The following is a 25313-nucleotide window of genomic DNA, read 5'->3' as shown; positions in this document are numbered from 1 at the left end:
GCTCCATGGTGGGAGCAGAAATGAGGGTTCAGGGTCCAGGAGAGATCTCTGGGCTGGGGCAGGGAGTAGGGGTTTGGGAGGCAGTATGGGCTCTGGGCTGGGGGTGCAGGAAGTGGGCTTCAGGCTGGGGGGTGGGGCCAAAGGATTTGGCGTGCGGGTGGGGGCTGCGAGTTGAGGCAGGGGGTTGGGGTGTAGGAGGAGTTGTGGGTTCTGGGCTGGGGGTGCAGGCTCTGGTGCCGGGGATGAGGGCTTTGGGGTGCAAGAGGGAGCTCTGGGTTTGGGGGTGGGGGACGCTCAGGGCTGGGGCAGGGGGTTAGGGCTCCAGGTTGGGACGCGGGCTTCCTTGGGCAGCTCCCGGTCAGCAGCGCAACAGAGCTGAAGCAGGCTTCCTGTCTGTCCTGGCTCCATGCTGCACTCCAGAAGCAGCTAGCAGATCCGGTTTCTGGGGCGGGGGCCAGGAGGCCAATGGGAGTGTGGAGCTGGTGCTTGGGGCTTGGGCAGTGCGCAGAGCCCTGTGTGGGGTCCCCCTCCCCCCCACCTAGGAGCTGGACCTGTTGGCCGCTTCTGGGGCACAGCATGGTGCCAGGACAGGTAGGGACTAGCCTGCTTTACATCCGCAGCACTGCCGACTGGACTTCTAACGGCCCTCTTGGCAGTGCTGACTGGAGCCGCCAGGGTCCCTTTTTGACTGGGCATTCCAGTTGAAAACTGGACACCTGGCAATCTTATATTAGACATATTATAAGACTAACTGTATCATGTACTTTAAATCTGTCTGAGTAAGAGGGGAATTCTAGAATTTTTATGGCTTACCTGAAATACTTGAACAAGATGTCTAATAAATCTACCACTTGCAATTGTTTGTGTGGCAAGTTTCTTTACTTGTAGTAGTAGTAATCTTACAATAACTAAAAAACAAAACCCCTCAAACAATCAACAAAATGCATGTTTTTGTTTCAGGAACAGACACTAAAAGAGAAGCGGGATGCATGGTCCCTTCAAGTTATTCCAGTGACCTAACTGAAAACATCAGTCAAGGAGAATTAATATACCCTGAAATCTGTATGCTAGAATTAAACTTGCTCTCAGCTGGCAACCCAAGCCTAGATGTACTTGCCCATGTTTTCCAGAGCTTCTTGAAAGTCATCAGGCAGAAGGAGAAAAATGCCACTTTCCTTATGCAACAGGTAAAAGATTAATGTGATTAGCAAAACAGAACTTGTATAGTATATTAATAGGAAACTGATGAAAATATTGTGCAAGAGAACCATGAAAATATTCAAGTATATACTCTTGCATCCTATCAATTTTTTTATATTGGAATATTTAATACAAACTGAAATGTATTTATGTGACTGAAGTTACAAATTAGTGACATGTAGAGTTACGTTACCAGATGGTATATTTTAAACGATGTACTGAAAGTTGTTTTACTTGTCTGGATTTTGAGTTCAGATTGGCAAAGCCTTGTTATGTCTATGACTGTTTATAGTCGCGGTGGATAGTGTTTTGCAGCTGATCAGCATATTTTAAAAAATGTTACAGCATCAGGCCAGTGTTGCCGGCATGTTGGGCCCAGGATAGTAGAGTGACAGGATGGGTGAGGTAATACTTTTTTTAATTATTATTATTTTTTTTAATTGGATCAGTTTCTTTTGGTGAAAGAGATGAGTTTTTGAGAGAGCTCTTCTTCAGGTGTGTGTCACTTGAAAGTTTATTTTTCTCATCAACAGAAGTGAGTCCAATAAAAGATATTACCTCACTCACCTTGTATCTCTAGCATAAGGCCAAACACTTGTGTATCCAGGAGCAATAACTCTCTGTCCTCCATTCTGGCGACCTGTTTTTTCCCCTCCACCCTTTTACTAGCACCATACAGTCCACAGGAATCATTACAGCCCAGAGCTAAAGTAATCTGTGTGCATGATCCAATTAAATAGAGACTGACTCGTTAAAGACAAACCTATACCCCACATATGGCATAAGACCTTCACGGTCTATGAATACATGCCTGTGATCTCCTGAAAGTCCTGTGCATTCTAAATATTTCTGAAGCATTTTGTGCTCTTATTTTGTTCCCACAGAGTTTTTGTAGAAACTAGCTTGCTCAAGTTAATTGTGGAAGGACTGTGTATCATTTGTTGATTCTGGGCAACTTAGAAGACAAACTGGAATTTAAAATAAGAAATTCAGATGAAGTTTTTTGTTTAGCCTTCTGTGTCAGAGGAACACCAATAATAAATTCTTTAGCTGTATCTCCATGAAGGGGAAAATGTGGCAAGTACTAAAAATCTTCTGTTAAATCTGTCATTCATATAATCCTTTGCCTATATGAAAACAAGGAATCTTTAGAATAAAATATTAGATAATCTTTACAGTTGAAATTAAAAGCATTAGCTACCTGGGCACCAGTGATCTGGAACTGGTCCAACTGATGCCCTCTGTATCAGGAAACCTTCAGTGTCTGCGCAATGAATTGACATGGCATATATGGATTAAAGTTGTTTTTGCAAACTTACTGTAATGTGTTTGGCTCTCCCCACCACCACACACACCTCTTCATAAACCTTCCTATACAGACAAACCTGAGCCAGACAGCCACGGTCTTGAAAACAAACACATTTCTAAAGCTACTAAATAACTTCCTATTGGATGGTAGACTCACTTACTCCATCTCTTATCTACACCCTGCCATTAGTCCTATCTTTTTTTGAAAGCCTTTGATTCGCTGGTGAAGTGTCTTAGGGCAATCTTCTGGTTGATCATTGGCCTGAGATGAAACAGCAGTGTGTTATACAGAGACAGGGTCATTTAGCGAATGGGGCTCTGATCTAAGAGTCATGAGATTTGTGTATTATTCTTGGCTTGGCTGCTGATGTGCTGTGTGACAAGGTAACTCACGGCACTTCTCTGTTCCTGTTTCCCCTGCCATGCTTCGTCCATCTCATCTATTTAGATGGAAAATATTTTGGGAGAGGGATTGTCTTACTATGTGTTTATGTAGTACCAAGCATAGTTGCAGCTTCTAAGAGCTATAGTAATATAATTATCTCCCAGAATACTTTGATGTTCAGACAAATTGAGATTAATGATAAAAAATACCGGATTAATCTGATTTAGGATGAGATCCTCATGACTTTTTTTTTAAATATGCTTTTGTGACTTTTTGGTACAAATATAAACAATTCCCTTGATAAATGATAGTAATGTAACTCTTGTGGTAGTTTTACCTGTATGGACTTTACCTGGTAATTTTTATGACTAAGTTAATAATCCATCTAGTGGTCTTTTCATATTGTATTGCCTATGATGATTGGGGCTTAATTATGACATCAAAAAAGGGGAAATGCTATATTTTAATACAATTTAATGTATTTAAAATATAAATAACTTTTGGGGATAGCCTTAGAACCCAAATCATCCTATGACCCTTGAGGAAAGAAGGTTTTTGATTGTATGTTTATTAATTAGTCACTTTTTTCTCTAAGGATGCATTTAAATAAACTCCATTCCTGAAGACTCAAAAGCCCCAAAAAAATATATATAATTTGATTTTTTTTTTTTTTTTTAGAAAGTGACAAGAATACTTTTTCCAAATCTAGCACAGTGTTGACTTTAGGAAGAAGAAAAGGAATACAAATCTGTTGGACTAATCAGTTTAGTGATTATGTACAAAAACTGTTTGAGACAGGATTATGAAGAATGCAATTTTTTTACTAGAAGTGAAAGTGAGTTTGCTTTAAATGTTAAAACACTGTTTCACCTTTACTTGACCTATGAGAATGTGTAATTTGCTTATCTGTACAGTACATTACTATAGGCCAGTACTTAATCAATTTCTGGTGATTCAGAAAAGATGACATAGGTTCCTGCAATGTAGTCTGTAAGAACAATGAGTTCTTGAGTAGTTGCCAGACTGGCAGTGGCTCAATAATTGATGCTTTAAATAGCTTGATCCCAAAGGCTGTCTCATCATCAGAAGCATCTGAACTAGTCAGAATCTTGCAAGCAAGATCAGTAGTTTTTTTGATAGAACAAATACTAAAAATCATGATTAAATCACTAGCAACATTTTATTTGGCAAAATCAGTTGTGAATATATTGGAATACTTAAAACAAATTCTGTGGAGTTTTGCTCTTCAAACTGCTGTGAATTGTTCATATACCTAACTTTAAAGTTTTCTCTTGCAGGGAGCTGTAAAAAGTCTTTTGGGAGGATTCCTAAACATCTTGACACAGAAGGACTCCAGTTTTCATTGTGGGTTTTAATGCTGTTTACTCTTCTTTTTTAAAAAATAAATACATAAATAAAAATGCTGGAATTATTATAATGTATATGTTATACAGTTACAAGTATATATGCTCAAACTTTCAGCCCACAACTATTATTAATGAACATGCAAAATTGGCAAGCACATCCATGGGCACATGGAAATATCCACATTTACGTGTACAATCCAAGTATGCTTGCATTTTACACTTTTATGTACAAAAGTGTGTTGGGTTTTTTGGTTTCGGTGTTTTTGGTTGGGGGAGTGATTGGAGTCTGCATAATGCCAAACAGGTGTGCATGCAGATTTGAAAGGTTGTCTGAACACCTGGACAGAAGAGATTAGGGTTAATTTAGTGTATTTTGTAGATGACAGTGCAGCTTCTTCAACAGAAAATTACCTTATTACTGCTATAATACATTTTAAAATCAATTTATTTGTTTTTAAATGTTTAAAAGTGAAATTAGCATTCACAGAAATTTCAGCTTGATGTTAGAGGATCAAGTCCTCAGGAGATACAGCCATGGCAGTGTAAGCCTCCTCATAATAGGCCATTTATGTAGGGACACCTTTTGAGGTGCGAGTATCTCTGTATACCAAGCAACCTGTGATTTCTTACCTAAGATTTCCATACAAATTAATTGTGGTAATGTGTGTATTGCACGTAATTTAAACCATCGAATAAATGTCTAGTAACAATGATTTTTGATTGCTACAAACCCAACCTAGAAGTGACCAGATTTGTGTCTCAGTAACAGACAGCTCCCATTTCACTATTTTTTTAAAATTTTTTAATTAAAGGAAAAAGCTTTTTTTGCCAAAAGTGTCTATTCTAATTTAGTAAATGAGGTAGATGAAATTTGTATTCATTACATCTGATTTTTGTCACAGAAATGGTAGAATGATATGATTTCATCTGATTGTAAGGTTGTATATAAAAAACTCAAAATTTGGTACTCTCTCCTTTTAGGCATTTGTGTGAATAGTTACTTAATATACTGAACATAAGTAGTAGCCCACTTGCCTAGAAACATTTTTCATAATGTAGTAAACTATGGTCCTATTCGATGTATTCTGTTCCTTGCCTTTGGCACAGATTTGCTGTGACATTGGGTGAGATGCTTAACTCCTCTGTCTGATGTTCCCATTTTAGCAACTGGAAATATCTGCCCCATATAAGAGCTGTGAGGCTATATTCATTAATATTCTTAACTTGAGATTCTTAATGGAGGACATGTCACAAAATATGTCAGTTCTAATGTTTTCAGTCTGTTTATTCTGCCTCCTTTTAATGTCGTCCAAAAGCAAGTTATGGCAGCAATATAGACTATGATATTGTATATGAAAAATGTTTTTTATTTAAACAAATTTTGATACCTTTTTATCATCTATGTAGCATGCCAGATAGTGCTGGTAGAGCTTCTAGTGTCTTTGATGAGCTCAAGGACATGTGCAGAAGAGCTAACCCTTCTATTGAGGATATTTTTAGAGGAAGCACCTTGTACAGTAAGTATACTACAGATCAGAAAATTCCTTAATGCAACAAAGAGTGGGGCTGAACAAATTGACTGGCATATCAATATATGCATTTGTTTCAGGTAGTTTTAAGAAAAAGACCTGGAACATAGTAACCTGTTATAATGTTACTGGTTAGAATGTATATAACTGCCATTTACACTGCGTAAACACGAGTTAGTAGAAAAATAGATTTTTTGCTTGGCACAATAAAATGTGGGGGAAGAAGTAGGAGAGAAGCGATGGTGAGGTATAGATATAAATTTTTTTGATGGAGGCACTTGAGCATCCTTCAAGTGCAAGGAAAGACTGGGCTTTGGGGTGGGGAGAAGGATGGTGAGAGGAGGGATAATATATTGAAGGTCCTTCCTGTTAATTGCATCATGGGCAAAAAGCCTTCCAGTTTCCTAGAAATTACCATTTTTTTGTGAACAGGAAGTACTTCCAAGGTTAACTAAACAATATTTGAGCCTATTGCTTGTTGTGGCCATTTTGCTGAACTGCAATCTGTAGTTTTGTACAGGAGACTTTGAATATCCTTCCATTCAGTCTGTTCCATGTTGGAAGAATAACTTCATGGTATAGGCATTTTATTTAAATAGTTACCAACAAAGCAAGAAGACAGACAGCGGCCAAAATATTTCAAAAGTAGCATGAGATTTTTTTGGGTGTCTAACTTGAGAAACGTTGGCCGTAATCTTCAGAAATGTTGGGAGCCTGCAACTCAATTTGAAATTAGTGCTCAGCAACTCTAAATTAGGCTATCTTAAGTTGGGCATGCAAAATCAGAGGCCACTTCCGAAAATGTGGATCTGAGTCTTTCTATGTAAGCTGTGTATTATGCATTAACATTGGCTATATAGTGTTAACATAATTTGATTCTGGTTATTTTTCTTGTTTGTTTCTCTTAGGAGATACTACTTAAAGGTATCTTGAAGATTGTGGAGATGAATATCTATATGAGTCCATTACAATATCTCTCCTTCCCCTTGCTAAAGAGCCCAAATTTAAATAGCAGTTCTTCACAAAAATCGATTAGTGCACTCAACAGCAAGACCATAGGACTATTAAAAAGAGCAAAGTTTTCACAAAATAAGAAGGAAGCAGATGGTGAGAATTTGACTCACCATCTTCTTTCTTCTTGGCATGTAGCCCCAATCCACTTGCCTTTGGTGGGGCAAAACTGTTGGCCGCACATGTCTGAGGGCTTCAGTGTCTCATTGTGGTTTCATGTGGAATGTGTTCAAGAAACAGACAGTCCCACAGAAAAAGGGAAGAAGATGAAGAAAAGAAGCAAGTCACTAATTGTGCGAGAGAGCAGTTTTGGTGGCACAGGTAAGTTTTTATATTATTACTGAACTTATAAAGCTGAGGGATTTCAGATGTTTCTACTAGACATACACAATAATAGCTTTGAACTGAACAGGAAGCTGTTATTCAATATTAGCTGCTCTGTACTGTTACAGGTTTCAGAGTAACAGCCGTGTTAGTCTGTATTCGCAAAAAGAAAAGGAGTACTTGTGGCACCTTAGAGACTAACCAATTTATTAGAGCATAAGCTTTCGTGAGCTACAGCTCACTTCATCAGATGCATATCGTGGAAACTGCAGCAGACTTTATATACCAATTTATTAGAGCATAAGCTTTCGTGAGCTACAGCTCACTTCATCAGATGACAATTTATTAGAGCATAAGCTTTCGCCAATTTATTAGAGCATAAGCTTTCGATGTATGGCACCCAAGAGTGAACTTGCCCTTATTTTTTGGGGGACCGATAAGATGTGGTAAAATGATCTCCCACTTCCAGCTTTAACTTGAAAACAGTTAAAAGTTCAACTGTTTTTAAATATTTTCAGTTACCCTTAAGTGTCCATAAGAGAAGATATTACTGATTTCGGAAGTATCATAGTGGGTTTCCCCCCACTTTTATTCACTTGCTCTCTCAGCATTACTGATTATTGTTCTCATTGAATTAGAAGCCAGAGATGATAAAATACCTATTGTGCCATCATAGCCTATATTAAGGAAATGAAAGTATTCTGACTTTCAGTTGGAGATTCTCCAGAGAAGTCTGCTTCTGTCTCTTCCGAGTTCATTTTGGTCCTTTATTTGAAAAGTTGATGAAGTTGTAGAGTGTTTTGTTTTTAAGTGGGAGCTGATAATGCTGATTATAATTCGTGTTACAAAATAGTTTCAAACCCTTATTCAAGCAAGTAATTTATCTGAATTAAATAAGACTACATATTTGAGGAAAGGACTGCTGCTGCAAGCAGGGTCAACCCTGAAACCTTTTGCTTTCACATGCTTCTACAGCTTTTCAAAAATTTCACAATCTGGACAAACATTTAGTCAAACTGTAGTCAGTGAGGGAGGGAAAAAATAAGTTCTAACCACTAACCCTTTTTACCCAAGGTTACAGTAAAAAGGCTGAAATCCAAAACTTAGTATGCCTGTTCCCATTTGAGGATTTGTGCCTTTGCTCGGTGGTAACGGGAAAATATTTAACAAATTCTGTCCATAAAACATTCTAAGTATTTATTGATGCACACTAAGGCTCCTGTCCAACAAAGCCCTTAAACTGATTAACTATAAGCATGCAAGCAGTTCTGTTGACTTCAGTGGAACTCCTCATGTGCATAAGTGCTTTGCTGGGTCAGGGCCTAAAACACAAGAGAATTGTGCCTGTATATAATTATAGTAGCTGCACAGTTGGCTCTGTGTAAAGATGCTGATTCAAAGAACAGGCAGACTTATTGCCTCCAGAGTTTTCTTTTCTTTTTCTCTTAAACTAAAGTGGAAAATTTAAATGCATGACTGTGGAGATAACTTCTAGAGCAGTGGTGGGCAACCTGCGGCCCGCAGGCTGCCCATAGCCCATCAGGGTAATCCGCTGGCAGGCTGCGAGACAGTTTGTTTACTCTGACTGTTCACAGGCACGGCCACCCGCAGCTCCCGGTGGCTGCGGTTTGCCGTTCCCGGCCAATGGGAGCTGCGGAAAGTGGCGCAGGCCACAGGGACCTGTTGGCTGCTGGTTTCCACAGCTCCCGTTGGCCAGGAACGGTGAACCTCATCCACTGGAATCTGCGGGGGGCTGTGCCTGCGGATGGTCAACAGACTGTCTCGCAGCCTGCCAGCGGAGTACCCTGATGGGCCGCAGGTTGCCCACAACTTTTCTAGAGTGTGCTTTACATCAACAATGTAAGATAGACCCAACCAAGGAAGACCTAGGTCTCCAATGGTGAAACTACAACATAATGCTTATACTAGTCAATTCACCTTTAAAGACGTTTCTTATGATATATAAGCTGCTTTTTTTGCACTTTGTGGACCATAAACAAATGTTGTTGTGGTATGGTTAATTGTAAATGCTATATATGCTATTTTATTTAATAATTATTTAATAAATATCTATTTATTTTTCTAGAAGAAAGCAAATCTGTACGAATGGAGTACCTTAACTTGGGGGACAAACTTGTTGAAGATGGCTGCATTCATATAATTTCATTGGGTTCCAAAGCATTGATGATACAAGTCTGGGCTGATCTGAACACTGGAGCTTTCATATTTCGGTACTGTATGCAATTTACAATTCTTCCTATTTTGGGGCTAACAAGCATAATGTATGACCTCTTATGCAAGCTGACCTGGAGTAGTAGCATGGAGTCAGCCCCAGGATAGAAGACAAAGCTATGGTCTGTAGATTACTGCTTACTTAAACAGAAAGATCATTGACATTGTGCCTTAAATTTATGGCACAGTGCTTTACAAATCTAAAGAAACAGTCCCTGTGTACAGGCTTTGGCTCCAGCCTTTCATCTTTGTCCAGGTAGACATGATGCTATGCCTGTGCAGAGCAAGTTGTAAGAGATGTAAGACAAATAAGAGCTCATAAAGGACAGCAGCTGAGGGATGAAGGAATTAAGAAGGAAGGAGGGAAGTTGCTTGGATAGGTAGATGGAGGAAGAGAATGCAATTGATGCATAAGAATAGGGAAGCTGTTCCAAGAATACGAGGCAGCATGACAGAAGAAGAGAGGAAGTAAGGTGAGAGGCTTATCAAAATGGAATAGAAAATGTTGTCTTTTCTGGGGAAATTGCTGAATTGTTCTAACCTTGGATCCAGACAACTCTAGGATATGCTGATAATTACAATCCTCCTGGTCAGGCCAACTTTGGGTCTAACTTAAAATTTTTATCTGCTGGTTGGTGTCCATCATAATGTGTAAATTTGTGGACATTAACCAGCAGACTGGTGTTTTTAATGAAGTTACAACTAACTGCAATGTGGCCCCCCTTTTTAGTACTTAGCAGCAGCTAATAAACAAACATTCTGCTCTTTTTTTTTTTTTTAAATACAAACAACTTTACTTGGACCCTGAGTCTGGCACCTACTATAGGCACCCAAATAACAATGTTAGGTGCCTTTCAAAGAGGAAAAAAGGGTTGTCTGGTTAGGAGATTGGACTGGAAACTGGGAAATCTGGCTTCTGTTACTGGTTCTGCTATAGATTTTCTGCAAAACCTTGGGCTAGTTGCCTATCCTTATTTCACAGATGAGCTTAATTCTTACCTACCTCAGAGATATTGTGGGGCCAAATTGGCTAATGTTTGAAATTCTTGGATACTGTGCTGGTGAGTGTTAAAGCAAAGCTATATAAATTAAAAAATACGTGCTGATTTGAGCAGCCAAATGTTGAATCTTTCTTCTAAATTTGAAAATTGAACTCCCCATGACTGGGTTACCTGCTAATGCAGGGTTGGTTCCTGGAGGTGTGACTGTCTCTGTTCATTCATAGGAAACAAAAGTATGTGTTTCCTATGCCATGTTTTTCGTTTGGCTTTGTAAAAATGTAAATGCATTTTTAGTTATGACCGTTTCACACAGCCTTATATGGATGGTAGCAGAAGCAGTGGGTGTTGATGGTGGGTTTGCCCTCAAACTTTCTAAAGGATGAAGTAGCTTTTAAAGGGGACTCTAGATAGAAATGATTTGCAAGAAAGGTATTTGCATTTCTGAAAACATAAGTAAAGTGCTATGCCAGTACCACCAAATTTAACAGGCTACCACTAACATTTAAGAATTGAGGTGGTGGTGCTGTTGTTCTGTCTATTTATACTACATCTGTGGTGTAGTCTCCTTTATATTTCTGTTGCTGGTACTGTAACAAAGTGCAACTTCATTTAAGCTGCTCTGGTGATAAATATTTACTCAGGTTTTATTTGCATGATCTTTCTTTTCTGTTGCAAAAATGTTGCAACTAATTCTGTATGCATTACATCTTTTAGAATGAATTTTTAATGAATATTTCAGCATTCAGTCAGTTCTTTGTAAGATAACATTTTCAGAAATTTTAATTGTTTTAGGCTGTCCACTACCCTGAGCATTGTCTCCTGGCAAAATTTTAAAGTCCTGATCAGTTGAAACAGTGCATTAGTCAGCATCAGTCATTTTTAACAATCATATCTGCTGTTTTTTCAAATTGCTTCTATTCCATGGGTGAAAAACCCATGATCTGATTTAATACTTAGCATTTGTATAGTGGGTTTAATCTTTTAAGCTGTCTACAAACATAATTTTACACTCCCATAAAGTAGGTAATGAGACAATTCCATGGACTTTTAGAACAGGTTGTATCCAAGTGCTTCATTAACTTTTTTAAATTTAGTAATCCTTACAACACCCCAGTGAAGTAAGGAAGTATTATTCTTAATTTATATCTAGGGAAATTCAGGCAGAGAGGAGGTAAGTGACTTTCCCCAGGCTACAAGTTCAGGAGTTCCTGACTCATACTTAGGTGCTCAGCCCACAAGATCACAGCTCTCTATATTTAGAATGTCTATAATTTAATAGAATCATATAATATTAAGGTTGGAAGAGACCTCAGGAGGTCATCTAGTCCAATCCCCTGTTCAAAGCAGGACCAACACCAACTAAATCATCCCAGCCAGGGCTTTGTCAAGCCGGGCCTTAAAAACCTCTAAGGATGGAGATTCTACCACCTCCCTATGTAACCCATTCCAGTGCTTCACCACCCTTCTAGTGAAATAGTGTTTCCTAATATCCAACTTGGACCTCCCCCACTGCAACTTGAGACCATTGCTTCTTGTATGGTCATCTGCCACCACTGGGAACAGCCTAGCTCCATCCTCTTCAGAGCCCTCCTTCAGGTAGTTGAAGGTTGCTATCAAATTCCCCCTCACTCTTCTCTTCTGCAGACTAAATAACCCCAGTTCCCTCAGCCTCTCCTCATAAGTCATGTGCCCCAGCCCCTAATCATTTTCATTGCCCTCCGCTGGACTCTCTCTTTAAATGAAAGTTAAAAAGTATTTTAGAATAAAACTGATCTTAGACCCAGTTAGGAATGAAGGTTTAGAAATATAAATAAAAGTTTATATCCATAACTCTCTTTACCTGTTTCTTTCTTTGCTATTTTCATAGTATGTGTATGGATCCAAATGATGAAATGAAAGCTGGCCTGCTAGCACAGGCTGAATCACCAGAGAACATTTTCCTTATAGGCAAGTGGCAGCATTTGGCAATAACATACTTGCAACAGCCAGAAGGCAAGAAGAATATCCACGGAGAACTGTCACTATGGGTCTCTGGTCAGAGGTAAAGTACACTTCAGAAAATTCAAGCTGTAACTAAATCTTTAAGGAGCCAGCTAGTGGAAACAGAATAATTCCTTAAGGTTTTCCTGGTGAAGAGAGAGAGGTCACTGAGCTAAGGTTCATAGAGGGGACAGTGTTGAGACTTAATTCTTGGGGTGGGAAAAGAGGGTCATTTTGCATAGTGAGTTTTCATCTGCTTTCAGAGTCCATATTCAGCCTCAGGCCCATGCCCCGTACATGACCAATTATCCTCACTGTGATTTTTGTACTGGTTCTCCTCCTCCTGGTTGGGAACCAGTAGAATAGGCAGGACACTACAAGAATTCAGACTGGGGTCAGAAAGGGTACTTGTGTGGAGCTAGTAGCCGGTATCATTTCCAAGGCGCAAGCTGGTAACCAGCATAAAGAAGGCAGTTGATCTGTGGAAGGGAAAGAGGAATTGTTTGTGTTTTTGGTGCCTTGCTGAGAAGGAAGGCATGTTTATGGGAGGACAGGGCACTCATTTTTTTGAGAATGAGCTGGAGAGGGAGGAGCAGAAGGAAAGCGTTGAATGTCAGAGAATTATCTTCTGCTCTTAATGTGTAGATCCTGGAGGATGTGTAGATTCTGTGTTTGAAGTATTAATACGTGGTCGGTATGCTGCCTTCTAAAATATGATATACTACAAAGAATTGTGAATTCCTTCCTTCCTTAAAAAAAAAAATTCTTTTAGAATCTGTTCAGCAGGCAAGTGACTTGGGAAATCTTCGTTCCGGCGTTAAAATATTAAAATTGTTCCACCTTAAAATCGGGGCCTTAAAATTGCACAGTATTATTTAGAATTACAAATCCAATTTCAGATTAACTAGTTGTCTGTGTACAACTGCTGTTTGCTTTAGTGAGAGGTTTTTTTGGCAAGGGTGTGGAGTTAATTCTATGCACCTCATAATTCTGTTGTGTCCCTCAAGCCTTAACAGCAGTTTGCTAATAATTGACAAGGAAGTGAAACTAATAGTCTCTAGGTTCACTATCTAAACTGAGTGAAATGCAAACAGTAAGTAGTATAAATGGTTAAATGCATTATAAATATATTCTTAAAGCTTTTGTAGTAATCTAAGAGGCTAATATGTTTAATTTTATATCTTGACAGTGTATCTTTTAATATTTAAAAACGAACACAATCCTGGAAAGTTAATCCAATTTACTGTACTTTGAATATTTTAGATAGGTTTTTCAAGAACTTTGCAATATTTAAACTCTGCTTTTTTATTTATATTTTAGGAAACGTGAGATCAGTTTAGATTACACTCTACCAAGAAAAACAAGTTTATCTGACAGCAATAAAACATTTTGTATGGTTGGTCATTGCACATCATCCCAAGAAGAACTGCTACAATTGGCTGGGAAATGGGATCTGGGAAATCTGCTTCTCTTTAATGGTACTTATCTATTTAAAAGCAAAAAATATACATATAACTTTCCATTTAACTTGCATATTTTGAATGTAAAGATCATGTAAATATGAGCGAAACAAACTTTTTAACATGCAATTTTACTACAATAAAAAATAAAGACTCTACTAAATAGTAAAGAGATCCCTGAATTCAGTGTTGCTTGCATATGAATGATTGTAAACAGTGTGAAGATAGATAATTAGATTTTTATTTTTCTGTTTAGGTGCAAAGATTGGTCCAGAGGAAGCATTCTACTTATACACCTGTGGGCCAGACTTTACCTCTATAATGCCTTGTAAATATGGCAAAGCAATGACTGACTACTCCAAATATATAAGTAAAGACATTCTACAGTGTGAACAAATTAAGGAACTCTTTATGAAAAAGAAAGAAGTGGACACTGGACCTTTAACTGTAAGTTTTTGGTCCAAGTTAAAGCCTGAGTCTTAAACTCTTAGCAGTGCATTAACAAATCGGGGCCTTAAATTACATTGGCACAGAAATGCTGGTCTGTACAAGAGATTTTATTTGTAGTTTTGTTTGTTTTGTGCTCTTTCATTTGAGGCCCTCTCCTCTCCAAAAATGGGAGTTTCCCTGAGGCCTGATTGATTTCAGTGAGAACTCAGTGGAAAGGATTCCCATTGATTTCAATGGACGTTGAGTTGGGCACCTTGTTAGCAAGTAGCAGATGACTTTTGCCCCCTCCATCATTCATCAAGATTATTTTGTCTTCACTTGCTGTTCTGTTAATTGTTAACATGAAGCTTGCAGGTAGAGGCATGCACAACGGGAGGACAAGCAGGGGCATGGGCTTCCATAAAAACCTCCATGTGTCCCTGCAGCCTGGGGAGGGAGGAAGCAGCAGGGCTGCTGGCTGAGCTCCTCCTCTGCTCACCCCTACAGCTACTGCTTCTCCTTCCCTGATGCTGGAGTCCCATTTGTTGCCTCTGCCTCCACCCCGTGATTCACCTCAGCGGGCGATCTGCAAAGCAGGCAGCAGGGCTGGGACTCCAGCATCAGGGAAGGAGAAGTAGCAACTGTAGGGGTGTGGGTGGGAGGAGGAGCACAGTTGGCAGCCAGCAGCCCTGCTGCTGCTTCTGTCCCCGGGCTGCAGGGACACAGAGTGTTGCTATCTCCTCACTGCTGGGTGTCCCCGCCAGAGGCGTCCCAAGAGTGCCAGGCATGGGTGGGGGGGTGTTCACGCGAACCTTTTGTTTGTGTGTGTTTTTAACATGCCTCTCCAAAAACAGTCAAATTTAAATTCCTGCACGCATCCCTGCTTACAGGTATTAGAGGGACTTATAAATGGGCTGGAGGGGAGAGGAGATGGAACAGTGGTGTAGGTGGAATGCCTAATGCACCAGAGTGACACAACTTTTATTACCTTACTTTGTTTCACAGTTAAGGAAGACCTAAACATTTAAATAGCAAAATGTTCAGAGAAATATAGTTGTCTGTTCATGAGTGAGTTGATTTTTAAGACTTGCAGAGGGAAAAAATAGTAATTTTTCAAATGAAACCGTAGCCTGTTTTTTTAACCCCGTGCAAGCTGCTTCTGTACTCTTTAGCCCTGTCTAGAGTTGAGGGGTGAATTATTTCTTTTATGATAGAAGGTGAATTTTGCTCTAATTTCATTACCTTTTCACCTCATCTAATGAGGCTTCTGAAGTAGTCTCCTGTGTATTAGGCATCATCCTTAAGAATGTTGGTATGTGAGCAGATTAGAAGACCGGAGAACAAAGAGTAGAAGGTGAAAATTGTGTTATAGCAAACCTTTTTATTTAAAGGAGCACCTGTATTCTTCACTATGAGGCACTGCTAAAATTTTCCTTTTCCATTTGAAAAAAAAAAAAAGTGAAGCTTGTTTATCCCTTCCACCAGTAAATAACCTTTTTTTATTTTTTTTAAATGTACAATATTTCTAAAAGTTTTGGGGGAAAGGTGGAGGGGAAATCTCAGATAGTGACTGCTTTCAGAAAAGGAGTACTTGTGGCACCTCAGAGACTAACAAATTTATTTGAGCATCAGCTTTCATGAGCTACAGCTCACGTGTAGCTCATGAAAGCTGATGCTCAAATAAACTTGTTAGTCTCTGAGGTGCCACAAGTACTCCTTTTCTTTTTGCGGATACAGACTAACACGGCTGCTACTCTGAAACCTGACTGTTTTCAGAAATCAAATATCCTGACTAAAGCCTGGGAACCACATTGTGTCTCAGCCTCTCAAATGTATATTTAGAAAGATATTTTGAGAGAGGAGTAGAAACAAGTTTATTGAAGCTATTGTTTTGTATTTCCTAGGCCATAAGCTTATTCTGTATTCTTTAAGGCAAAGTAAGAACTGAGTAGAAACTGGAACTTTCTTTAAATGTATGTTTTAGGAAAGTCTCGCTGTTGTCTATACCACTTGCTGCCCTGCTCAGTACACCATCTATGAACCAGTTATTAGACTGAAAAGTCAAGTGAAAACTATGCCCTCTCAGAGACCTTTCAGTTCAAAAGAAGTTCAGAGCAATTTATTGGATCCTCATCACCTGAAAATGCTTCAGCCTGTTGAATATAAAACTCTTCAGGGCATACTGCATGAGATTGGAGGAACAGGTGCATTTGTCTTTCTCTTTGCTAGGGTAAGAGTTTTAAACGTTGTTAAAATTTTCCCCCTCAGTCTAACACATCTATTGTGGTTTTAAGACTCAGCTCTCCTGTTAGAATTTTGAAATGCAGTATTCGCTTATTTTTTAAAAATTATGCTTTTGACATTATGGAAAATGTAGTTTGTAACATAACCAACCAATGCAATGTGGTTATTGTGCATCTTAAAAGAAACAGGAAGCTGTTGTAACAGCCCGTGATTATATCCTGCAAGTTCCTGTGCAAATTATACTTACAATATTTTTGAGTTTAATTTGTGTTATTGTACATTGCATCTGACTTTATGGAGGTATTAGCCTCTAAAATATCAAGATATGGCTTGCATTTAAAATATTTTGGAGTTTATATAATGAAAACGTAACTTTTGTTTAATCTTTTCATTAACCTGTGCCATTATGTTTCTTCAAAAGCCATCCTTATTCACATATAAATATTTGAATTCATGTGTTGGTTACAAACTGCTGTTCCAAAAAAAAAAATTTGTTTTGAAATACAGTGGACCTATTCATAGTTCTATTTTTTAGCACAAAGACTTTGTGTGTTTATAGTGCATGTAATAAGTATGGGACCAAATTCACCTATTTTGTGCACTGTGCACATCTGACAAAGTGGTGCAAATTAGATTTAATGAATCTAAACGTGTTTAAACCTTAAAGGATGCTATCCTGGGTGTGGGGAGGGGCACAAGCAGTTTATAGAGCTTGCTTACTTTTGGGGTAAGCTCTAAATAAAAATAGTTTAACACAAAGGTCTCATCAAAACTAAATCCCTTACTCAGAATGATAATCTTAATCTTAATTTTTTTTTTTTAATGAAACAAATCAAGGCAGGTTGATTTTTTTGCATCTTTTGTCTGTCCACATATTGGATCATAGCAGATACAGGGGCTAAAGTGGAGTCCTTGTACTTGGAATGTCTGGTTTCCCAAAGTTTATTAATGTGATTCCAAGACTCATTTGCACAGTCCATCAAATTATTATCTTACTGATAAATCATATCAATTTGTATGGGAATGAGGCTCTCTGGTGTTCAGGCAAAGTCTGCAATGGAAATTATTCCTATTAATTTTTACTATGTTACTTAAGTTTTACATAACTACACATTCTACCATACACAATGTTCACACCACTGCAGCATGATTTTAGAGCTGTCAAACAGCACAGGTGTTATAAATGCAGCATTGTTACATGTACACAACAGCAGAGTAGGATCTGAATGTGTACAAAGTCAATTGAGCCTTCCTTCTCATACATCTCTGACTTAATTCAAATGTTATGGGTTGTCTGTCGTAGGGTTCAGGACTGCATTCCCATTGTTTACTGCTTCAATACTTGTACTGTCTGTTTACTAGCTTTATCCAGCAGCACAGCTGCCTCTACCTCTGTGCTATGTGTAATAGAGTTTTAACACTGGAGCAGACTGCTGTTGTTACAGGCAGTCCGCTGTGTTCTAGATCTCCAGGAGCCATAAATGAAGGTGCTTTTATAGCATTTAGGAAGCATCTCTTCCTGTTTATATAAAATACTCACCCTCACTGAGCAGTTGCTGCACATGTGATTTCCCAGAATGATAGGGAGCTGTTTATACTTTTCTGCTCGAGTTTTATTTTTTGGAGCATCTTTTTTTCACTCCAGTGATCTTTGTCATGGGTCTCGGACTTGTTGGAAGATCTTCATTAACTCCATTAGGGATCCTGTGTTTTTAGATAGAATAATGGAATATTATTTCTGTATAGATATGAAACCCTAACTGAGCCTTAAGACAAATTGTAGCCTGGAGTCATGTAATTAATACCTTCTATAGAATATCTATAAATCTGTCCATTACACTAGATCTATCAAAGATGTTTATCACTTGAATTATTAAAACTGGCTTATTTTTAGGTTATTGATATCAGCAACTCTGAAGAGACTCAAGCTTTAGCGCTACAAGTTATACTCTCATTAACAAAATACAATCAACAGAGAATACAAGAGATGGAAAACTGTAATGGATATTCCATGATCCATCAGGTGTTGATCAAACCCAAGTGTATTGTTGGATTTCACATTTTGAAGGTATAGTGCTGTTAAAAATGTTTGTATAGTTTAATTTGGACTATATTGTTGTTTGGAAGATCCTCTATGCTCTTAGTCCTAGATTTGAAGCCCTACTTGGGATGCAGATTTTTGGTTTGGAGCCTGTCCAATGCAGGAACAATTGCTCTCAATCCAGAAACTGAGAGGATGGGTGAAATGAGAGAATGTTACAGAAACCACTTGGGTTTGAGGGGAAAGAAACAACTGCAAATATAATTTTCTATAATTGTCCCCGACTTGGCAAAGTTATTTTAAGATGACAAGCTAAACAGAAGATCAACTTTAGAAACCTACAGGTGAAATCTTAAATCGGAAGTGGAAGCTAAAAATATTATTTCAGAGGGGACTGAACTGACACTGTTCACTTTGTTATCACAGTAGATGCTGTAGGATGTTTTGGGAAGAGACGAGGAAGAGTTTGAATAAATCTTGAAAGCAAAAACTCTTATCTATGTAATCCCTTACATGTAGATTTGACCATCCCCATGACTGCCTTTGAATCTTTCAGAGCTTCATTTTTGCTTGAGAATGTTTATTTGAAATGGGCATATAATGTATGTGTGCATTGTCCTATTGAGAGGGTAGACTACAATCCTTAAATTCTGTAGACATGTTTTCTGAAGTTGGTCTACAGCTAAGGCTTTCAAAAGTGATTAGTCTTTGGATGGCCAATTTGACACACCTAAGAGAGACCTGATTTTTCAGAAAGTGCTGTACACCAATCTTCTGAGGATCAGGCCCCTCCTAAAGTGTATCAAATTGGGCACCTAAACTCACTAATCACTTCTGGAAAGTAGGCCTGGTAAGCCATAAAAAGCTCTCTGGGCTTTCTGATTACTAAAATGCCTTTTTAAGAGGGGGGAAAAAAAGATGAGGGGTTTCTATAAATTTCATAGAATCCTAGAAATGTAAGACTGGGAGGTCTAGTCCACCTCTAATTCAGTGCTGACACAGGATTAAGTATACCTATAAGAACGGCCATACTGGGTCAGACCAATGGTTCATCTAGTCCAGTGTCCTGTCTTCCAACAGTGGCCAATGCCAGGTGCCCCAGAGGGAATGAACAGAACAGGTAATCATCAAGTGATCCATCCCCTCACCTACTCCCAGGATCTGGCAAACAGAGGCTATGGACACCATCCCTGCTTTTGTTGGCTAATACCCATGGATGGATCTATCCTCCATAAATTTATCTAGTTGTTTTTAGAACACTGTTATAGTCTTGGCCTTCACCGCATCCTCTGGCAAAGAGTTCCACAGGTTGACTGTGCACTGCGTGAAGAAATACCTCCTTTTGTTTGTTTTTAAACCTGCTGCCTATTATGTTGCATCATAATTCTAGAAAAGATGCAGATAAGGATGGCCTGGAAACAACTCTTCTTAAAATATGGATGGATGTAATTGTGGTCTTCAGTACTCCAATCAAAACCTCAAGTCCTTTTTGTTTTTCTGTTTTAAGACACTTCTTGAAGGATGCTGCAGTGATGAGATTCTTAATATAAATGAGAGCGGACAATTCATGCTTGATGCAGATTCCATTGCAGTAATACAAGATATTAAATTGCTAGAAGAGTTGCTGCTTGATTGGAAGATATGGTCTAAAGCACAGGTATTTACCTTCTTTATACAGATAAATAAAATGGATTCCTATCTAAGAAAAGTACAGTACTTCCTTTTTGTCATCATCCTTACTTAGTTTGAAATTGCTCTCTACATACTAGTTTGGCGATTTGAAAATCTACCAAAATAGCTACCAAAATAGTCTGTACCCAGAATAAACCTAAATATAGCACAGATCTTCATGATTGCTTTCAGTGTTATAGCAAGGGTATAATAGCAAATCCTTCAATTTTGTTATACATTTTTAGAGAGAGAAGGGTGGTGAGGTTATCTTTTATTCGACCAGCTTCTAATGGCAAGAGAGACAAGCTTTCAAGATTACATAGAGCTCTTCAGGTGACCTGAAAGAGAGAACCTCACCCACCCTGTCTCCCCAATACTCTGGGACTAATACAGCTACAACAATACTGCATACAGTGATAATTTTTTGATGTTTTTCATTAACTTTGCAGAACTTGGTATAGATGTTAAAGGAATCTCAAATTTTAAGGATTAAAAACTAAATTATGCCCCTTAACATGCTTCTTCTAGGTCAGAGTTTGGAAGAAAATTTTAATTTTCCTCTTCCTTCTGTGCATGTAAACTCTGGTAAAAAGCATCTTGATTCAGTTAATGCTTCATATTACCGTCTTAATCTGTTGAAAGTAGGATAGCATAGCCTATAAAATAGAGAGATGGGGAGATAGTAACAGTTCTATATTTGATGCTGCTTGTTTTATACTATTATTTGTTTTTGTTTTTTTAGCAAGGTGTTTGGGAAACTCTTTTAGCAGCTCTGGAAATCCTTATCAGAGCTAACCATCACGAACAGATGTTTAACATCAAACAACTGTTGAAAGCTCGAGTGGTGCATCACTTCCTGCTAACATGTCAGGTTCTGCAGGTACTTTTAATCTTATCTATTATTTTGTGCTTGGAAAATAATTCAGTTTAAACTAAAAACAAAGTGCACCTCATTCTTCAATGTTTTTAGTTTTACTTTTCTAAGTGTCCCCATAAAGATTAGTCCTTCCCCCTTCTTACCCTCTAGGAGGCATTATAAAGTAGTGGTATTTTCACCAGAACACATCAGTTGTAAAGGTCATCGGTGGTTGATGCAAGATCCTCTAGTACCTCCAATGGCTGAGTGTAATGCCACCATTCCTGCCAACCTCAGGAGCAAGGGATGTGGACTCTGATTCCTATACCCCAGAACATTGCCACTGGAATGCTAAGATGGTCCTTCTATGTCAGTGGCTTTCAAACTTTTTTTCCTGGGGATCCAGTTGAAGAAAATGGTTGATGCCTGTGACCCAACAGAGCTGGGGATGAGGGGTTTGGGCTGTGGGAGGGGCTCAGGGCTGGGGCAGAGGGTTGGGGTGAGGGCTGCGGGGTGGCACTGGGAATGAGGGGTTCAGGGTGTGGGAGGGGGCTCTGGGCTAGAGCAGAGGGTTGGGTTGCGGGGAGGGGGTCAGTGCTCTTGGCTGGGGGTGCAGGTTCTGGGGTGGAGCCGGGGATGAGGGGGTTGGGGTGCAGGAAGGGTTCCAGGTTTGGGGGGGCTCAGGGCTGTGGCAGGGGAATGGGGCACAGGGTCGGGGTGCGGACTTGCCTCTGGTGGCTCCCAGTCAGTGGTGCAGCAGCAGGCTTCCCACCTGTCCTGGCACCATGGACCATGCCACACCCTGGAAGTGGCCACCAGCAGGTCTGGCTCCTAGGCGGAGGTGCGCAACTCTCGCCCGCAGGCACCGCGCCCCCAGTTCCCATTGACTGGTTTCCAGCCAATGGGAGTGCGGAGCCAGTGCTCGGGGCAGGAGCAGGGCGCAGAGCCCGGGGGGTGCAGAGCCCTCCAACCTAGGAGCCGGACCCACTGCTGGCCGCCTTTATGGTGCAGTGTCGGAAAAGGTAGCCACTACCCTGTCTTACTGGGCAGCACTGCTGATGGGACTTTTAACGTCCCGGTTGGTGGTGCTGACCAGAGCAATGCGACCCAGTGCCTTACATGCCATGACCCAGTAGTGGGTCACAACCCATGGTTTGAAAAACACTGTTCTATGTAATATCAAATATGTATTAGATCTTCCATACTGAATATCTGTCTAGCTTTACTCTCAAATCACTGTTAATGAAAAGCACAGGTAGGGCTAGTGTTTTTGTAATCAGCCCTTATAAGTTTTCAAAAGGTGGTTTAAACTTTATTTAATGCATAACCATCCGTCACTTTCATGATTTCCTAAGAAAACACAATGGTACAAATTATTGTAGCATATCCTTGAAGGGGTATGACTATAATATACCTCTATAAAATATACCTCTATGATTCTCATTCCATTTGAATAAAGAAATATGGATTTTTTTAAATGGCTTGACTTGTTTTCATAATCTGAAGTCAAATATTGCCACAAAACAGGAGTACCTTTCTTTTAACTATAGTTGCATGCCTCTTAAGAGCATTAATTAGAACATGACATGAAGCTAGATGACTTATTCCTTACAGATGTTCTATTTTATCTAATCCCATTTTTCCTTTACCCTACTCTTCTTAATTACCTTCTCCGAAAACACATGCCCAATATTTACCTTATACTTCTTTACACTGCTTTCTTTAGTCACTTTTTCCTAGTGATTTCATGTGTCTGTTAAAAGAAAAGGAGTACTTGTGGCACCGTAGAGACTAGCAAATTTATTTGAGCATAAGCTTTTGTGAGCTACCGCTCACTTCATTGGATCCACTCCTGTTCTTTTTGCGGATACAGACTAACATGGCTGCTACTCTGAAACATGTGTCTGTTGCAGCTGTGCATAACCTCCTAGTTTATCTTTTTTTTTCTTAGATCATGTTCGCAAGTTGAAGCCGATTATGTAAGGCACTGCTCACTCTTCTTTACATACTTTTCAATATCTTTGATTCACATCACTTCCTCCCTTGTTAGAAAGAATTACCTCAAACTCTCTTAATCCTTAAAGCGACTGGGAAGAAAATGACATTTTTTTCACCCCCATCTGCTTCTAATGAATTTTGTTTTACATCTGACTCTCATAGGCTGTGCTTCCCAGTACAGAACCATCTTAGTCTGTCTTGTACAGCACTGAACACTTTGTTAACACTTAACAATTTGATCTAACCAATGCCCTATGCAATAATAGTCTCACCTCTGTTCGTGTTATGACTCTAAATTATTGTAAATGGATTTGCCTTTTAAACTTAACTCCTAGAGGAGTTCAGAGAAAAAATAGCAATTGCTAATTTCAAGCACTTCTGTGTTGTAATACAAGTAAATTTACAAAATTAGGTGCCCGAAGAAGAGGCAGTTAGATGCCTACTAAGACTTACAAAAGTGTCTAAATAGTTTAGCCTCCTAACTCCATCTAGTGGGATTTTTGTAAATCTAACCTTAGGTCTTTTTATTCAATTAAATAGTTGTACAATTGTAGTTAATATTTCAAAATCTATTAATTTTTATTAGATCTATAGATGTCATTAACATTGCAACTTCAGATTATGTATAAGTGCTTCCATGGAACAAACTTCCATTTTTTAAAAAAGTGTACCTGTGTAATTTATTATTTATTACAGTTGTGTTTCAGGCGTGCTAGTTGCAGGTAATATTGAATGGACACAGTAACTTCTTCCAAGTTCGGTAAAGTGTACTAAAACTTTTTCCTGTATCTATTGTATGGAAGAATATAGTGATGAAATAAATTGACAAACTGAGCATTCAGGAAATTTTACCTGTGCATTTCTCTTTCAGGAGCAAAAGGAAGGGCATCTTACATCCCTGCCTCGGGAGGTTTGTAGATCATTTGTGAAAATAATTGAAGAAGTGCTTGGATCTCCCCCAGACCTGGAATTACTGACACTGATCTTCAATTTCCTCTTAGCAGTTCACCCTCCCACTAATACATATGTTTGTCACAATCCCACCAACTTCTACTTTTCCCTGCACATAGGTAGATACAATATTTTGTTTAACCAGAAATAGACTATAAGATGAAATGTCAACCTATTTGATTGATTAAAAATAAAACTCAGCTAATTTTATAAATAGCAGTTCTGTGAATGACTGTACTGTACACTACCATGTAATTTCTACAAAAGCTACTGAATTGAGTCTTACAACCAAAATTTCTTGTGATACATTATAACTACTTTGATTTCTATCAAAAAAGATTCTTTAATTGAACCTCATATTTTGCATGATACCTGGTTGGGTTATTCATTATTAACCCCCCCCCCCCCCCCCCCCCGCAAAAGACCATATATATAAATAATTAGTAGCTGTATTTTATACTTCTTTTTCATCTTTGAAGTGTTTGATAGCTATTAATTCTAAAAAGTAAACACTTCTGAGGTCGGTAAACTATCTCAGGCTTACAGATGAGGAAACTAACTTGTAAATGGCTTGCCCAAAGCCAAATAGTCTACCACTTATAGAATCTTCCAGTTCCTGACCTCTGAAGTTGTACTTGGAAGACTAGATTAGGGTTCTCTGTGGATCACACATACTGAATGTGTGAATGCACCACAGTACCAAATTACTGAAAATTACAGTTGCATAAAGAGCTTGGCCAGCCATTTTCACATAACTAAAATCATGTTAAGTAATACTTCATAAATAGTTTGTAGAGAACAGTTGAGTTCCATGCATTTTGGCTGGAAATAATGGAAAACTGACCTTGTTCCTTTAAATTAACACATGGGGTTGTCTGCAACATGTTAACAGTACATCTCCTTTGAGAACCGCCTGTACAGATCCACCACATTGGATTGTATGCAAGCTTGTAACCTTCTAGATGGCACTGTCCATTGGGAAGTAGATCTGCTTTAGGGACACTAATTTCCGACAGGATTTTCAGGCAACCCCGTTAGTTTACCCTACAGGGTTCTTCATATTCAATCATCCTACTGTTGAGAGTTTTTTGAAAGGGCTAGCTTGTACCTTCTCTTCAGTGTTCTATATAGATACGGTGGTTTTACCTCTAGCTGAAAGGTCTCTTGAAGTTCCACCTAAACTAATTTTATGGTATGTCTTCATTTCAATCTGAAGGTGTACTTTCCAGCTCTGATTGAACTAGCACTCTAAAAGCAGAAATGTAGCTTTGGCAGTGCAAGTGGTGATAGGGGCTTGCTACCCTAGCATGTTCGTAGTGTCTTGGA

At 38.9% G+C, this 25313-nt stretch overlaps 1 protein-coding gene across 11 annotated transcripts in view; it reads left to right on the top strand.

Moving 5' to 3' along the window:
• Positions 1 to 25313, top strand: part of LYST (lysosomal trafficking regulator) — a 173500-nt gene that overhangs the window by 68147 nt on the left and 80040 nt on the right. For 10 of the 11 annotated variants that reach the window (XM_073338158.1, XM_073338161.1, XM_073338156.1 and 7 more), the window contains 13 exons: positions 961 to 1187; positions 4192 to 4258; positions 5668 to 5777; positions 6698 to 7121; positions 9211 to 9355; positions 12225 to 12398; positions 13658 to 13815; positions 14054 to 14244; positions 16211 to 16456; positions 18365 to 18538; positions 20019 to 20168; positions 20925 to 21062; positions 23908 to 24106. In XM_073338158.1, coding sequence (XP_073194259.1) covers positions 961 to 1187; positions 4192 to 4258; positions 5668 to 5777; positions 6698 to 7121; positions 9211 to 9355; positions 12225 to 12398; positions 13658 to 13815; positions 14054 to 14244; positions 16211 to 16456; positions 18365 to 18538; positions 20019 to 20168; positions 20925 to 21062; positions 23908 to 24106 — 2403 coding nt within the window. The remainder of the gene's footprint in view (positions 1 to 960; positions 1188 to 4191; positions 4259 to 5667; positions 5778 to 6697; positions 7122 to 9210; positions 9356 to 12224; positions 12399 to 13657; positions 13816 to 14053; positions 14245 to 16210; positions 16457 to 18364; positions 18539 to 20018; positions 20169 to 20924; positions 21063 to 23907; positions 24107 to 25313) is intronic. The other variant, XM_073338159.1, reaches the window with a different exon arrangement.

This window comes from Lepidochelys kempii, chromosome 3, assembly GCF_965140265.1.
Source record: "Lepidochelys kempii isolate rLepKem1 chromosome 3, rLepKem1.hap2, whole genome shotgun sequence".
Taxonomy (NCBI): domain Eukaryota; kingdom Metazoa; phylum Chordata; order Testudines; family Cheloniidae; genus Lepidochelys; species Lepidochelys kempii.
This window is presented reverse-complemented; position numbering and strand designations above follow the sequence as displayed.